Below are 15,535 nucleotides of genomic sequence, written 5' to 3' on the forward strand. Positions count from 1 at the left end.
CACAGCCGGAGCCAGCTCACTGACATTGACGAGCACACCCTCCCCTTCACCAAGGTCTGGCTGGGCTCCCACACAGGTTTCTGTCCCCACCAAGTTCTCCAAGCCCTGTACCAGATGGGAGAGCACAAGAACCTTCTGCTATCCCTGAGCTCCTGAAAACATGTTGCAAATTCTGCTTTGTGGGGCAAAGAGCGCAGTGGGTGTTTCCTGCAGAGGCCCAGCCGTGGTGATGATGTTCTCTGCTTTTATCAGGCTCCAGGTGGAGCTGAGCAAGAGAAAGCTCCAGGGGTCCCTAGCAGCAAGGAGACTCAGGTCCTGAGTATACCTAGCAGTGACCAATGACGGGGACTGACAGACATGGATGGGGAGGGTGAAGTTTCCTGACAGCCATTTGTTTATCATCATTGCTTGTCCATCAGCTGTAAATCAGGGACTGCTTATGCCTTGATTTATACAATTGCCTCAATAGTTTTTGATATAGGAATTCAGCAGTGTATTAAAAGCTGGATGTGAGAGAAAATACAAAACACATTACACCATGACTAATCAGCATTATCCTGCTTTCTAATTTGGACCAAAAATCTGATTGAAGAAATTATTGACAGGACAACTAAGGCTAGCTAAATTGGGGGAAAACAGGAACAAAAATGTATCCCAGCTCCACTACATATAAATTTACTTGCAGAGTACAAAATTAAAAGTTACCCTACATTTATGAGATGGAATGAAAGGAAGTTGAAAGTTATAAAAAAAGAAAGCCCAAAATAAATTTGAGTATTTGAACTAGGAGATAGAATGACATGTAATTTTAGTGTACTACTTTTTGAAAGAAATTTACTAAGAATTATATAATTGAATGCAAGTTTTGACAGTTGAAAATCTATACCTAGAAAATGTACTCTGTCCCTTTCCTTTTCTGATACTGTAGCATTAATTGCTTTCTTTATTCTTCAGTAAGAAAACCCTCACAAGAATAAATTAACTTATCCATATTTAGGTATAGGATTATATATTCTAATTTTCTATTTCCTAGCAGTAAAATAGCATGTTTTTTTTACTTACAGGAAAAGGAAGAATTCCTCTATTTACCAACTTATAATACAAAATAATATGATACAATATAATATAATTACAGAAATAGCCTTTATGTAATTTTTACCTTTACAGTAAGCCGAGATTGTGCTCACAACATTTCTTGTGAATCTCGGCTACTATGACTTAGTTTTTGTAAGGAGAGGAACTGAGATTGAGTCACTTGCCCACATTGACAAAGCTAAGTGGTGAAGAAGTCTTGAGTCTAACTCAAGAGCTGAGATTCCACCACCACGGTGTCCCTCCTCTCTTTTCCCAACTAGCATGCAATGTAAGTGTATGCATTCCGAGTTACAAACAAATGACTTCTAGCTTAAAGCCTAGTTTGCCTTAGTTTGTTTAAATGTGAACAAAAATGTGGTTTTTGTTTCTTTCGTGTGTTCTCTATAATTGGGAATTTCGATTTCAGGAAAGCTTCTGTGGGTCATCCATTATTGTGCCCGAACTTGAAGGAGCTCTCTACTTGAAAGAAGATGGAAAGAAATCCTGGAAAAGACGCTATTTTCTATTACGGGCTTCTGGAATTTATTATGTACCCAAAGGAAAGACTAAGGTCAGAAGGAAAAATAATCTCTTCATCAAAAAACCATTTTATGGAAATGAAACTAAAGAAATCCTAAGGTGGCGATTTAAATGCACTAGAAATTTATGTTGTTAACAATGTTTATACAAACACATACCCTATTCAGACAGAACCACAGAAGTCCTTTTGAGTTTTTCCATAGCTTTCTCCTGAAGGTGAAAATTTTGTATGTTTTAAAGTCAGATTTCAAAATTTATGGCAGAAGCACTTTCCTACAGATTCACTTGTTACTTTACATATCTATTTCTGAAGTTTTTTTCTCCCTGTATTTACCCTATTGTTCTATGGTCATTATAGTAAGCTTCCTTTATCTGGAATCCTAGAGGTATAAGTGTTGGGAGATCTACATTAAGACTATAGCCCTTCTACTCTGAAATTTAAATTGTTCTCTAAGGTGTACTAGATTCATTTACCTGTGTATTTTAGAGGAGGATTTTAGGTGTCATTAAACTACTTGGTGGGGCACCTGGGTGCCTCAGTGGCTTAAAGCCTCTGCCTTCGGCTCAGGTCATGATCCCAGGTTCCTGGGATCAAGCCCCGCATCGGGCTCTCTGTTCTGCGGGGAGTCTGCTTTCTCCTCTTTCTCTGCCTGCCTCTCCTCCTACTTGTGATCTCTGTCTATCAAATAAATAAATAAAATCTTAAAAAAAAAACACAACTACTTGGTGATTTAGGATTATTGCCTCAGATCTACAAGCATATCATAAATTCATCATCTTTTTTTTTTTATTTTTTTTTTAAGATTTTATTTATTTATTTGAAAGACGGAGATCACAAGTAGGCAGAGAGGCAGGCAGAGAGAGAGAGAGAGGGAAGCAGGCTTCCTGCGGAGCAGGGAGCCCGATGCGGGGCTCGATCCCAGGACCCTGAGATCATGACCCGAGCCAAAGGCAGCAGCCCAAACCACTGAGCCACCCAGGCGCCCCATAAATTCATCATCTTTGAAATGAATTTTGACTCTCATTCTGACCGTTAGCGTTTTCTAAAACCTTTTTTTAGAGGCTTGGAGCATTTCCACCTTTTGCTTGAAAGCTTTAGGATACCTCTCCCGTCTACATCTGGGCTAAGCTGAAGCATTTTGCCTTCACTGCCAAATCCAGGGCACCACCAAATGGCATAGGTACAAATTGCAGGCTTCTTCTAATAAGGCTTGGCCCACATTCCCAAGCAGGTGAAATCCCGGGAAATATCCAGGTCTGCTCCTCTAGTTAGAAGACTCTCTGACCTCTGTCGGAAGGCAGGAGAGGCATTATGGGTAGGGCTTGGTTTAGGGCAGCTACTGCTCCCACTTACTGTCAATCTTAGAGAACTAGTACTTTCCCATTTGTGCCATCTTCAGTCCAGTCCCACACTGCGGACGTAAGAACTGACCCACAGATAATTTTATTTTAGAAGTGTTTGGGGGGCGAAGTCTTTAGCATGGACATGTAAATGAGATGTATAAATAAACCCATCACAGCACACTTAGTGATAAAATGAGAAGTGTTCACACTGGCTTTGGACCAGAGTACTTTGTATCACTGCTACCATTAACCTTGGAATGGAGAAACAAGCCAAGAGTCAAGAAAAAGAATAAGAAGTAGAGTTTTTGGAAAGAAGGGGCAAAACTCTCTTTAGTCACACTTGACATGATTGTCTACCAGACAATATAAGACACTCAACTGAAAAACTATTAGGACCAAATAAATTTACCAAATGAAAATTTGTTTTCTTTTGTATTAACAATATGCAAATTAAAATATAATGCAAAATATTTTATGCATAGTAAGAACAAAAATTACAAAATACTTAACAATAAACTTAACAGGAAATGTTCAAGACCTATGTGGCATAAAATATAAAATTTAATTAAAAAGAAGTGAAACAGAACTGAAATAAATAGAAATGTACTATGTTGGTGGATGAAGAGATATTCTCTCCCAAACTTTCTATATATTAAATCCTAAGAAAAAATTTTTTTTCTAAGATTTTATTTATTTGTCAGAGAGGAAGACAGAGAACATGCACAAGCATGGCAAGAGGCAGGCAGAGGCTCCCCGCAGAACAAGGAGCCTGATGCAGGACTCGATTCCAGTACCTTGGGATTATGACCTGGGCCAAAGACAGCCGCTCAGCCAACTGAGCCACCTGGGCGTCCCCCAAGAAAAATTTCAATAGGATTGTTTTGACTTGAATTTCACAGACTGATTTTTAAATTTATCAGAGGAGTGCCTGAGTGGCTCAGTTTGTTAAGTGTCCAACTCTTGATCTCGGCTCAGGTCTTGATCTTAGGTTTGTGAGTTCAAGCCCCATTTTGAAAAAAAATAAAAATAAAATTAATCAGGAAGAGATATTGTTAACCCCCCAAAAGGTTGTAAAGAACATTAAGGTAGAACTCCTTCCACATGCCAAAACATTAGATAAAAACAGTACAAGCAGAGAAAACAGATCAACACAGAGATCTAGTAAATTAGGGAAATTAAAGGAGCATTTTATACTAGTGGGGAAAGAATATGGTATTTAATAAATAACATTGAAATAATCATATCCATTTGGAGAAAATAGTTTCTTACCTCGTTCCAAATTAAATCGTAGATTGATTAAATGTATTTAGAAAAAAATATAAAATCTTCTTTATATTTTGTTTTAAATTTTCTGAGAAAATACAGGTTTATATTCTTATAATTTGGGGATGGGGAAACCTTCAGCAAGACTAAGAACTCAAAATTATAAAGGAAAAACTTGACAAATTTGTGTTAAAGTGTTTTTTAATTATTTTTTAATTTAAATTCAATGTAATTAACACTTGGTGTATTAGTTTCAGAAGTAATTTAGTGATTCATCGGTTTCATATAATACCAGTGCTCATTGCATCAAGTGCCCTCCTTAATGCCGTCACCCAGTTACCCCAGCCCCCCCACCCATGTGTTTTTTTAATTCTTTACTGCTAAAGATACCAAACAGGAAGTTAAAGACTAGCTCTGGAGTTAGAGAGTACATGTAGCATCTATATACAAATATGAATATCCATAAAATATTAAGACCTCAAGAAATCAACAAGGAAAAAAATGCCCATAGAAAAATAACAAAGCTTATTAAGTGAAAATGTACAGGAAAACAGTATCAATAAACTGTGAACAACTAAAAAGTTGCTCCGTCTTACCTATAGCGTATCAGGGAAATGTAAAAGGAAAGGTGAAATATGTCTTCCTATGAGATTGCTAAAATGAACAATCTTGATAATATCCAGATTTCAGCAGGAATAAGAAAAATGGGCACCATCATGCTCACAAGGTTGGAATATAAACTGGTACAGCCAAATTGGGGGACAATTTAGCAAGATCTATTCAAACACAAAGGGGAGTACCCTTTCAGATGGCAGCTCTGCATTTTGCAGTCTGCCCCACGGAAATATTTACTCATATGCACCGTGTTTTTTGCAAGAGCAAAATATTGCAATAATCTGCTGTCATCTGTGGTAAGAATGGTTAAATAAATCATTACGCCATGGAGTGGAGTGCTTTGCGCTCATTCCGTGACTGTCGTGTATTCATCTGCATGTTTGGACGTAGAAAGACCCCAAGACACTGTTAAGCAAGTAACAAGTTAATGAGCAGTATTTGCAGTAAAATCTCGTCCTTCTTAGTTTTAAAATTGTATGTGTATATGTATGTATGTGGGTATGTGTACACATACATATGCATATAACTGTTCACCCAGAAACATCTGGAAAAATACTTCCAATAAATAATATATGTAATTCATTTATTTATATATATGTGCAATACATTGTTCTTAAAATTATGATGAATAGGTTTTCTTCAATTTAAAAGAAAACAAGATTTTGAAAATCCAGAATACCTTATGAGAAAAAATACTGTACAACCATCTTTGAAGGAGGAATTGTGCACTGAGGTGTTGCGATTCTGCCCTCTACCTTAACCTGGTAAAGCATTACAGAATGTGGAGGTTAAAAAAGGAGTAATATGGCGAATTTGTAATTGAAGTGTAACCGAATATGTAGATTAGAGGTTGCAGTCCTCACAACGCACATTATACATGGAGGAGAGGTTTCTGTCTCCATGGCAACCCTGACAGCCCCGAAGAGAAAGCATGAAAGGAATCTTTTTTTCTCAGGCAGAAGTGCATGAAAAGTGTGCTAATTTACTGAACATCAGTTTTACCTCTTATTGTTCATCCTGAGGAGGACTTTTTCTTTTTTAATGCTCAATCATGAAATCCAACACTGACTTGGAATGACAAAAGCCAGAATGAAATTCCTGACGAGTGGTCAGTCCCCTTGTCCCGGCTGCATCAGTAACTGGCGTGTCAAGGTCAGCCCATCAACTCTAACCCCAAGAGACCTGGTACAGGTGCTACAAGAGCAGCACTACAGTACTCCTCTCCATTTCCGGGTCTGTGGTGCCCCGTGTTGTCTCTTTAACCTCTAAAAATGCCGGCTTGACTTTTGGCACATATATACAGGATAGATACTTAAATAAGTTACCTACAATTCAATATTTTTCTGCTAATGTGTAATCCTTAGTTGTACCATCAAGGACAACCTTAAAAAATTATTAGTTGCCAACTCCACTAAGATAAGCTTTTTCGTTCTCTTTCAGACATCTCGAGATCTGGCTTGTTTTATACAGTTCAAAAATGTCAACATTTACTATGGGATTCAGTGTAAAATGAGATACAAAGCACCCACTGACTACTGCTTTGTCTTAAAGGTATGTCGTAAGAAGTCCTTGATTTAGATGTGTGAGCAATTCGAGTTAGTATTTCCTTTTAAGGGAAAAAAATGCTAACTGTCATATAATTAACCACAACTGTATCCTAATAATTTTTTTATTTTAAACCAAAATAGGAAAAGTGGAAACATTTCTGCCCTTAGTTCCTGTTTCTGAGTCTAAAACTTTATAATGAATCTATCCAGGCTTCTTTGTCACTTATAAAAATATTTGCAAGCTCTCCATATTGAACAGATCTGATACAGTTTTTCAGTTTCTTTATCAGACCATTATTACGTTGTAAGAAGCTTTTAGAAATTAGGAACTTTACAAGATGTACTAGAAAAATACAGAAAATATAAAATTAGTAAAAAATAACTTTTGTCTAAAAATAGCACTACTGGGTCTTGAACCTTCTTAAGGTGTATGTTATCAAAAGGCAATTATCTGGTGTTTGGTAAGGTTGACATTAGCACCATATTTTGGAAGGTTGGACAGAAGTAACTGTTTTCTGCCAAATTAACAACTGACTCCCAGGAATGGATTCGGAGAATTTATGTAGCTGTTCTGACCATACCACCCCCTAAAACACCATAAATTCTTCTCAGCCCCTCAATCACATCTCACACCGAAGAGTGCAGGTTATAGTTATAGCCCAAAGCTATGTGCAGAATTTCTCCTGAGAGTCAGCTCCCTCATTTTCCATCTGGGATAGAAGTCTGTGGAACAGGTAGCAAATAAGATCAGGTTCCTGGTGAGTATCTTTTGTAGGTTGGTCACCCATCCCCCACAAAGGAAGAACCCCATCACAATGTTCTAGAAATGTATGCTGCCAGACTCCGTGTGGGTGTCCTTGTACTCCTTGGCAAAGCTGTCACCTCTCCTGAGGAAGTGGTTCAAAGTCTATACTATAGGTTTCTATCATTTTCATAAGTGGAGGACAACACTTAACATTTAGCGTGTAGAACAAACATTCTTAGTAAAGGAGCACATCACTAGAGATGACCTTGTACCCGCTGTCATTTCAGAGGTGCCCCACTAGTGTGGTATTATCATGCGTCTGTTACTCTAGGAGCTGGTTGTCTCCTAGACCCAAACATTCCCAGAACCCTGACAGTGCAGGCAGCCTGGGCATTCATTCACTCGTTGGCTCATTCATTCATTCATCTACTCAATATTGACCGAATGCCAGCTTCCTACTAGGTACTGTCCCGGCGCTAGGAATACAGAAGTGAAGTTCAGGTCTTGATCTCAGGGTCATGAATTTAAGCCCTACATTGGGCTCCTAAAAAAGCAAGCAAGCAGGCAACCAGGTGGTGGCTCAGAGGCCACTCTCTAAGACTGCTGTTTGCTTGCATGCAAAATCTCTGCCTTGTCCCACCCCTGCCACCAGCTGGCCTGAACCGTGTCTTCGTTGTGTTCCTAGCTAACCCCAGAGCCCTTACTTGGAATTCTGAGACCCTGAGAAGTTACCAAACTGGAGGCCTTCATTTCCACGTGTTCTTTCCAATGCCCACATCTCTGAAGCAGGGAGAAGGTTTTATGTTTTAAAAGTTTTGTTTTAAAGATTTTATTTATTTATTTATTTGTTTGACAGAGAGCTAGAGAAAGAGCCCAAGTAGACAGAAGAGCAGGGAGTGGGAGTGAAAGAAGCAGGCTCTCCACCAAACAGGGAGCCCAATGTGGGGCTCGATCCCAGAACCCTGGAATCATGACCTGAGCCAAAGTCAGACGCTTCACCAACTGAACCACCCAGGCGCCCGAGGGAGAAGGTTTTGAGAGAAGTTCTGAAGTGCTGACCAGTAACTGGACAGCCCAGACTTAGAACTTCTTAGAAATAGAAGTTCTAAGACTCTAAACCCACTGACTCAAAACACTTAAGGATGGGGCCCAGGCATTTTTGCTTTCCCTGCGCACGGCCAAGTTTTACACATAAGAGTATTAGAGTGTGTGTGTCTCACCTCTAACACCCACAGTTAGGGCTTAGCTGGCAGCAGAGTGTACTTCCGAGTGGACAAATTGAATGACAACTGTCAGGAGGGAACAAAGGCCCTGACCCCAGGGCTGGGGCCCAGAGACTGGAACAGGGATGTCTGGTGAGTGAAAGAGAAGATCTCAGACCCAGAGGTTCCCAGGATGAGGTTTCAACACAGTGAGCGGGACAGGAACTCCGTTTCTCATGCCAGCTCACAAGTCTGGAAGTAGCTCCTGGAATCGTGATTTGAATGATCTGACTGGGTTGTGGGTAACTCCGGGCGGCACCAAGAATTGCCATGCTGAGGCCCAGGCTCCAGAATAGGCCCAGGCTAGGCAGAATACCTAGGGTATTCTAGAATACCTAGAACCCGCATATCCCAGGCATAAGCCTTCAGCAGAGGGTTGGGGGCCTCCCTGAAGTGGGGTGTAGGGGTGGTACAGGGCTCCAAGATAGAGAAAAAGGCAGACCTGATGGATATAGAAATGGCCGGGAGTCAGGAGCAGTCCTCATGGGTTCATTTCCCTTTCCCTCGGAATGGGGTCAGTTTTGTTCTCAAACCAGTTTTATGAGCAGTCCCCTGCTCACTCTCCTCGTAAGCATGCTTCTCAGTGCCTTCCCCAAATACCGGGAATTGTTATTAATTTGCTGAGTAAAAGGCTCTGTCACAGTTTGGAGAGCTTAATTTGTTTTTGAACATTTGGTCACTTATTTCCCTTTCTGTCCAAATGGAAAAAAAGTCTCTTGATATTAACACATTTCATTAGGGTGAACAGATGTACAGCATTCAGAGAATACATACGTATTTTACGAAAGGAAATCGGGATATGGAGAAGCAGGTTAAGAGATTGTGTGATTCCATAGCCATGCACTGATTGAGAAATCCCATCCAAAAGTGTCTTAGTCAGTGCGAGCTCACTGATTATGACAGCCCGTGGGGTGCTGTCAGGAAGACAGGAGTCATCTGGCCCATTATCGACACTCTCTGCACCCACTGCCCCCTTCTACAAAGTGGGGATGATTGTACCCAGCCCTTCTTGTGTGGATGAAATAATGTATGTTCCTAGAAACATAACACTCATTAATTGGTAGTCATTATGACAACACTTTATCATTAACTAATATTTCTGTTTACCAGAAATTCTCAAATTTTACTGTGCATGAGAATCACTAAGGGAGATACTAAAACAGATTTCTGGGCCCAGAAATATTCTGATCAGTGGGTCTGAGATCAGGTCTAGGAATTAGCTCTTCCAATAGATTCCCAGGTACTGCAGCCGCCGTTTGCCAGGACCACACTCAGAGAAGGCAGGATAGACGTCACCTCTCCCTTAGTCTCTTAGAGCTTGTGCATACTCACAGGAAAGATATCAGAATCCAAAGAAAGGATTTAGTGCTCAAGAATCATTTCTCTCTTTGTACTGTGTCTTTGAAGCACACTCCCGTTCTGAGCCATTGACAGAGTTCCTCTTTTGTGAATTCTTTCTCACTCCATTCTGAGGCTAAATGCCATGGGGCAGGGGAAGTAAATATCAATCTGAAATTTTATTTAGTGTTTTATATTTTTATTGGATTTCTACCCTAGTGGAATATAAACACCTCAAGGGCAAGGACTGTTTCTTTTGTGTTTATTACTATGTTCTGGAGCCTGAATCAGCATTAAATGCTTCATTCACATCGGTTGAAGGAATGAATGAACCAAAAGGCACATCAACCCCCCTGCCCCATTGTGTTTTTCAAAACCTGGTTCTGTATTTAATATTATAGTAATAGTAACGCGCTCTCTCATGGTACAGGCTCTGTGTTGGGTCCTGTCGTGCATTATTTCGCTTAATCTTTCAGTAGCCCTTCAAGAGAAGTATTATCATCTCTACATTATAGATGTAGAAACAGAAACTCTTAGAGGTTCATGAACTTGGCCAAGGTCACCCATGCTTATTGTTAAACATGGTGTGTGTTCTCCTGAGAACAAACTCTCTTCACTCCTATCTTGAGTTTCTTTGAGCTGAGATTTGGGGTCAGCATTCTTTCAGTACTGCACCTTCCCTTCCCCAGTCTGCTCAAGAGCCACACCACGTGTGGGGCTCGTACAGTTGAGCTAAGCGGCTTACTTCTGGTTCTTGAGTCTGCTTTGTGCTGACCAGGTCAGCTCCTGCATGCACAGAAGATTTTAGCAGCTTTTCCCTTGCTTTCTGCTCAACTCGATCTTCTGTTTCATCCCCTGACATCATCTATACTCTTCTCGAGGAGTCTCTCACCTACGAACGTCTCTAGTCTGAACACCTTCCCTTCCAATTGGAGAAGACAGAGAAAGGAAGGACTGGGTTGTCCTGGCTTACTTCCTGTTTTCCTCTAAACTTAATCTAACAGTCATCATCCTTCCAGCTTTGTGTCGCAGAGGAAAAGTCTCCTTCCTCCACAGCCAGTCCCTCCACCAGGAGCCCTTCCCTGGGACTGCGCCAGCCAGGACTCCCTTTGGCGTCAGCATCTTCACCCTCTCTCCAGAGGATTCTTCTCTTGGGCTACAACACATCCAAATAGTGTGAAGATTGGCGGGGGTTCCAAATCACTTCCCTCAGTTTGATCTGCCCCACACCTGTGGCTTCCGCCTTCCCTTTCACTCAGATTTCTTGAGCAAGCAGTATGCTCTAGTCATCCTCAACTTTTATTCTGTCGGTAAAACTCATTCATTCCAAAATATGTCTCTCCGGCCTACTGCTATCCAGGACCTAGAATACGTAGAGAATAAAACAAAGAACTTGGCTTTGTAGTGCTCGCCCTCTGGCTGGTTTCTCCTCCCTCCGGTGCTGAAACTACTATTAAAGTTGCTGGTGAACAATCCGCTGTTTCAGTCCTCAGCCTTCTGGTCCTCCTGGTATCATTTGCTTTGGTGATAAACGCTTCCCCCTCACCCCAGCCCCCTCTGTCCACCTACTCCTCCATTTCTGTGGGTTCCTCCACCTCCCACACACACTGGAAAGTTCTCCAGGGTTCTGTATTCCTTTCTCACCAGACTCTAGCTCTTTCGGAGAAATCCTATTCACAGCCACAGCTCCTGCCATTGTCTGGACGCAAATAATTCCCAGTCTATAGAGAATTGTTTCACCTTTTCTCCCAGTCTTACACCTAAGATAACTATGTGTCCAAGGGCACTTCAGCCATAACCCGGCAGATGGTGACCCCAGCCTCTCCACCCTCACAAACTCCTCCTCTCTGCAGTCCCAGTCGAGATGAACGGTACCATCACCCACTATACGACTTTTGGGGGGCCTCCATAACAAAGTTGCACAAGCCGCTGGCTTAAAGCAACAAAAATTTATGCTCTCACAATTCAGGAATCCAGAAGTTTGAAATCAAGGTGTCCGTAGGGTTGCTTCCTTTCGAAGGACTCTGAGGGAAAATCTGTCCCATGCCTATCTCCTAGCTTCTGTCAATTTCTAGCAAGTCTTGGCCTTCCTTGGCTTACACCCACGTAACGCCAGTCTCTGCCTCTGTATCACGTGGTCTTCACTCTCTGCACGCCTGCTGCTTCTCTTCCCACAAGAACAAGGTCATATTGGACAAAGACCCACCCAAATCAGGTGTGACCTCATTTTGACTTGATTATGTCTACAGAGATCCTATATACAAACACAGGCACATTCACAGGTACCAGCCGTTAGGATGACAACATGTCTTTAGAGAGGACACAGTGACACCCATAATACCCAACTCCTTTTCCAGGCTACAAATAGAGAAATCATCCTAGAAGTCCATTCTCTTCCCTCTCTTGTCCAATCCGTCATCAAGCTCTGACTTCCCATCCGCCATGTCTCTCATCCAGCCTACTCGGTCTGTTCTTCCTCCACACCCCAGGCCCATCTTCCACATAACTGCTGGTAGCTGCCTGCATCCGTCTACTCTTCTAAAGTGTCTGGTGCCTACAGGACAATGTCCAGATGCTAGCCTGACAACAGGCTCTGGACTCTGGCTCCAGCTCATTTTCTGCTTCTTTCCATGGCTCCCTGGCCTTAGCCACGCAGAATTTCTAGATGTGCCTTAGATGGGATCAAATGATAGAATACACTTCTTCCAAAGAGCCTTTCTCATTCTCTGTTTTCAGACTTTTACTAGGAAATTCACCATGTCATAGGGCAATCATATATTTGTTGACATATATCTCCTCCAGCAACATCCTAACCACCACTTTCTAATTATGGTGTGAGCCTCTTACCCTCCTTATTAATGACAGGAATATTTCTTAGCACCCAAAGGTATTTGGTGAATTCACAGGTCCTTAGTTCTTAGCCACTCCTTCAGCCTTTGGTTTTACCTTCTTGACACAGTTTTCTCATTTGTAACACATAGTTCCCTCAGTTTAGAGGATCTGTAAGATCCTTTTTAACAGCAATGTTCTGCAGTTGTCCTGACCCTTGTGTATTGTGCTGCATGAAAGAGCTTCTCTCTTTCAGGAGCAATGCAACCAAATGCACAAGAGTCGGGCCAATGGTACCAAACCAGCACTTATTTTTTCTTAAACCCCCTTGCAAATAATTTTTCAGTGAAAGACTTAGGAAGGAAACCCCTTGGCAAGATCCCAAGCCCCATGACTGGAAAACAAGCACAGTGACTTTGCTGTATGACGCCCTGAGAGCCAGAAAGGAACCTTGTGCCCATGAGATAATTCATCTTAGAACCATAAAATCTGAGGATTGCAAGCTACCTTGGAGGTCAATGGACGCTGATTCCCCAGTATACCTTTGGAGTGTGCGTGTAGTGTAAGGAAGTCAGTGAGAATGTTGAAGACAATGAACCAAGGTCCATACAGTGACCTCATCATCATAGGAGGAGCCAAGTTCAAGTGTTCTTGCCTCTGTTTTATCCTCAAAACCCATTATATTCATTGGAATAACCGCATTTTACTCTATTTGGATAAATAGCATACTTAAGAAATTATTTATCATGCTGTTTAAATGGGAGCGTCTACACAGACAGCTGATTCACACACCTCATCGCAAGCACAGTGTGACGTATAGTCTGCTCTTGGAAACTGGTTCTCACATGGCATGAACCAAAAAAACGAACGAAAAATATTTTAATATACCAAGCCCAAAATAACAGTGTTAACTTTTAAAATTTCTCAGGAATAAAAAAATAACATATGCTTTCTGAGAAAAATTATAAGCATTAAGTGGCTGAAGAGACCTGTGTTTGCTCCTCTTATGTGACCCTCAGCAAGAATGCTGTTGTAAGTCAGGGAGCTGTGTTTCTGGTATTGAATAACAAGAACTTTGGTTTGGCTTTGTGGATTCTGTTGTCTGAGGAAGGCTGCAGGCATCTGTGGAATGTTACATTCCATCCAGGAAATAAGTCACTTGTCATCAATACGACCTTCCAGTTAATTAATGTTACAAATCCACCTTTGCCGTTGGGCCACATTATCTGAGTTGATAGAGAATTTACTTTTCAAAGGCCTCCACAGAGAATGATCACTGGGGTTACAGTAATAATAAAGCTAAAATCTGACATTCAGAATTAATCAGGAAGCATTGAACACCAGTTATGGGAACCAGTGCAGCAGCCATTTAGAAGTGTGTGCTGCCATCTGCTGACCATAATGAAGAACTACATGCAACGCCTGTGAACCAGGTGGTGTCGCCCTTGGAAAACCGAAGACCATTCTTCAAGTGATGCCGAGGCAAATTCTCAGAGTAAGGACCTAAACAAAGAGAATGGTCCGTTTACAGAGAAAAGTATGAAGGTGGTCTTTCCTCAACTGGGTCAAAAGGCCAAAAGGAAGAATTCTTTACAATTTCTGAATTTTTCTGTTACCTTTAAAGTTTGGAATTCTGCTCTAATAGCTTAATGTAAATACAGAAATTCTCAGCTGCAGGACAAGAGACCCCCAAGACGCTGGTGGACCATGACGTAAAATAGTAAAATAGTAACTTCTCTGGGACTCAGTTTACTTATTTGTAAAGCCAAGACTTCCTAATCTTTCATCACACTCTTAGAGTCTGTAGGAGTCTTGTTATCCTCTCTGGGCAGTGACAGCAGTGAGTTGTGAGACAGATCAGCGGGGTGACCATCCAGATGCTGCTCCTCAGGTTCAGACTGACGTTCAAAAGCACAACGCCCCTTGCTTAGGTCAACTTTGAAAATAGCCATTTTCTTGATGGTCTGTGATGGAGCCGAAAGCAAAAGTGAAGGTCTGTGCCATACCGTAGGAGAGGAATGCCAGCTCTGCTCCTTTCCTGCCCACGAACACGGCTCCCACTCTCTTGGCGTTCCACTTCCCCGCCTCTTCATCCCCATTCTCGCAGGGCTAGCAAGCCCCTCTGAGAGGTAGAGGCAAAGGAGTTGGTCTTACACACACATACACACATACACACACACACACACATGCACACACAATGGTTATGGTTGTAATTATTCTATAGAATAATTACTAAAAATTATAATGACCCAGGGCACCTGGGTGTCTCGGGCAGTTAAGCCTCCAACTCTTGTTTTCAGCTCAGGTCATGATCTCAGAATCCTGGGATGGAACCCTGTCTTGGGCTCCACGCTCAGTGGGGAGTCTGCTTCTCTCTCTCCCTCTCCCCCACAACTTGGGAGTGCTCTCCCTCTCTCTCAAATAAATAAATAAATCTTTTTTAAAAATGATAACAACCCATGAAAATATACATGGCATAAATCTTAGAATCTAGATTTTGTTGCCTGTCGTTCATTTCATAGCCGTAAGACTTCTGGCTGAACCAGAAATCTTGCTCTTGTTTATTTCCTTCAACAAGTATTTCCAGCTCTGGACCAGAATACTGATCACGCACCAGTCCGCACTGACATGGGGGACTTCAGCAGGACATGTTTCAGACATTTGTCCCCACCCTCATGGAGCACAGTCTATGAAAGAAACGCCCAACAGAAATTACAAGGGCAATGAGGATTAAGAAAGAGGGGCCCAGTATCTTTCTTCTTCATACCTGCGGGCATCTCTCCTCTCTCTGAATGTGAGCTCCTGGAAGGCCCAGATCCTAGTGCAGCATCTCAAGCCATTGCCACTTGAGAATAGACCGAGTATTCCTTCTCTGGGCCATCCTTCCAGAGACCACAGTGACCAGTTTGCAAAAGAAATGACAATTAAGAATGGGAGAAATCTGAATTCCTCGTAACAGAAATACCCAGTCTGACTGG

At 41.7% G+C, this 15,535-nt stretch overlaps 1 protein-coding gene across 3 annotated transcripts in view; it reads left to right on the forward strand.

Annotated features, from left to right (window-relative positions):
• Positions 1-15,535, forward strand: part of APBB1IP (amyloid beta precursor protein binding family B member 1 interacting protein) — a 107,661-nt gene that overhangs the window by 79,657 nt on the left and 12,469 nt on the right. For all 3 annotated transcript variants that reach the window (XM_082740881.1, XM_082740880.1, XM_082740879.1), the window contains 2 exons: positions 1,502-1,645; positions 6,277-6,387. In XM_082740881.1, the coding sequence (XP_082597007.1) occupies positions 1,502-1,645; positions 6,277-6,387 (255 nt within the window). The remainder of the gene's footprint in view (positions 1-1,501; positions 1,646-6,276; positions 6,388-15,535) is intronic.

This window comes from Mustela nivalis (genome assembly GCF_964662115.1).
Source record: "Mustela nivalis genome assembly, chromosome: 7".
Lineage (NCBI taxonomy): Eukaryota > Metazoa > Chordata > Mammalia > Carnivora > Mustelidae > Mustela > Mustela nivalis.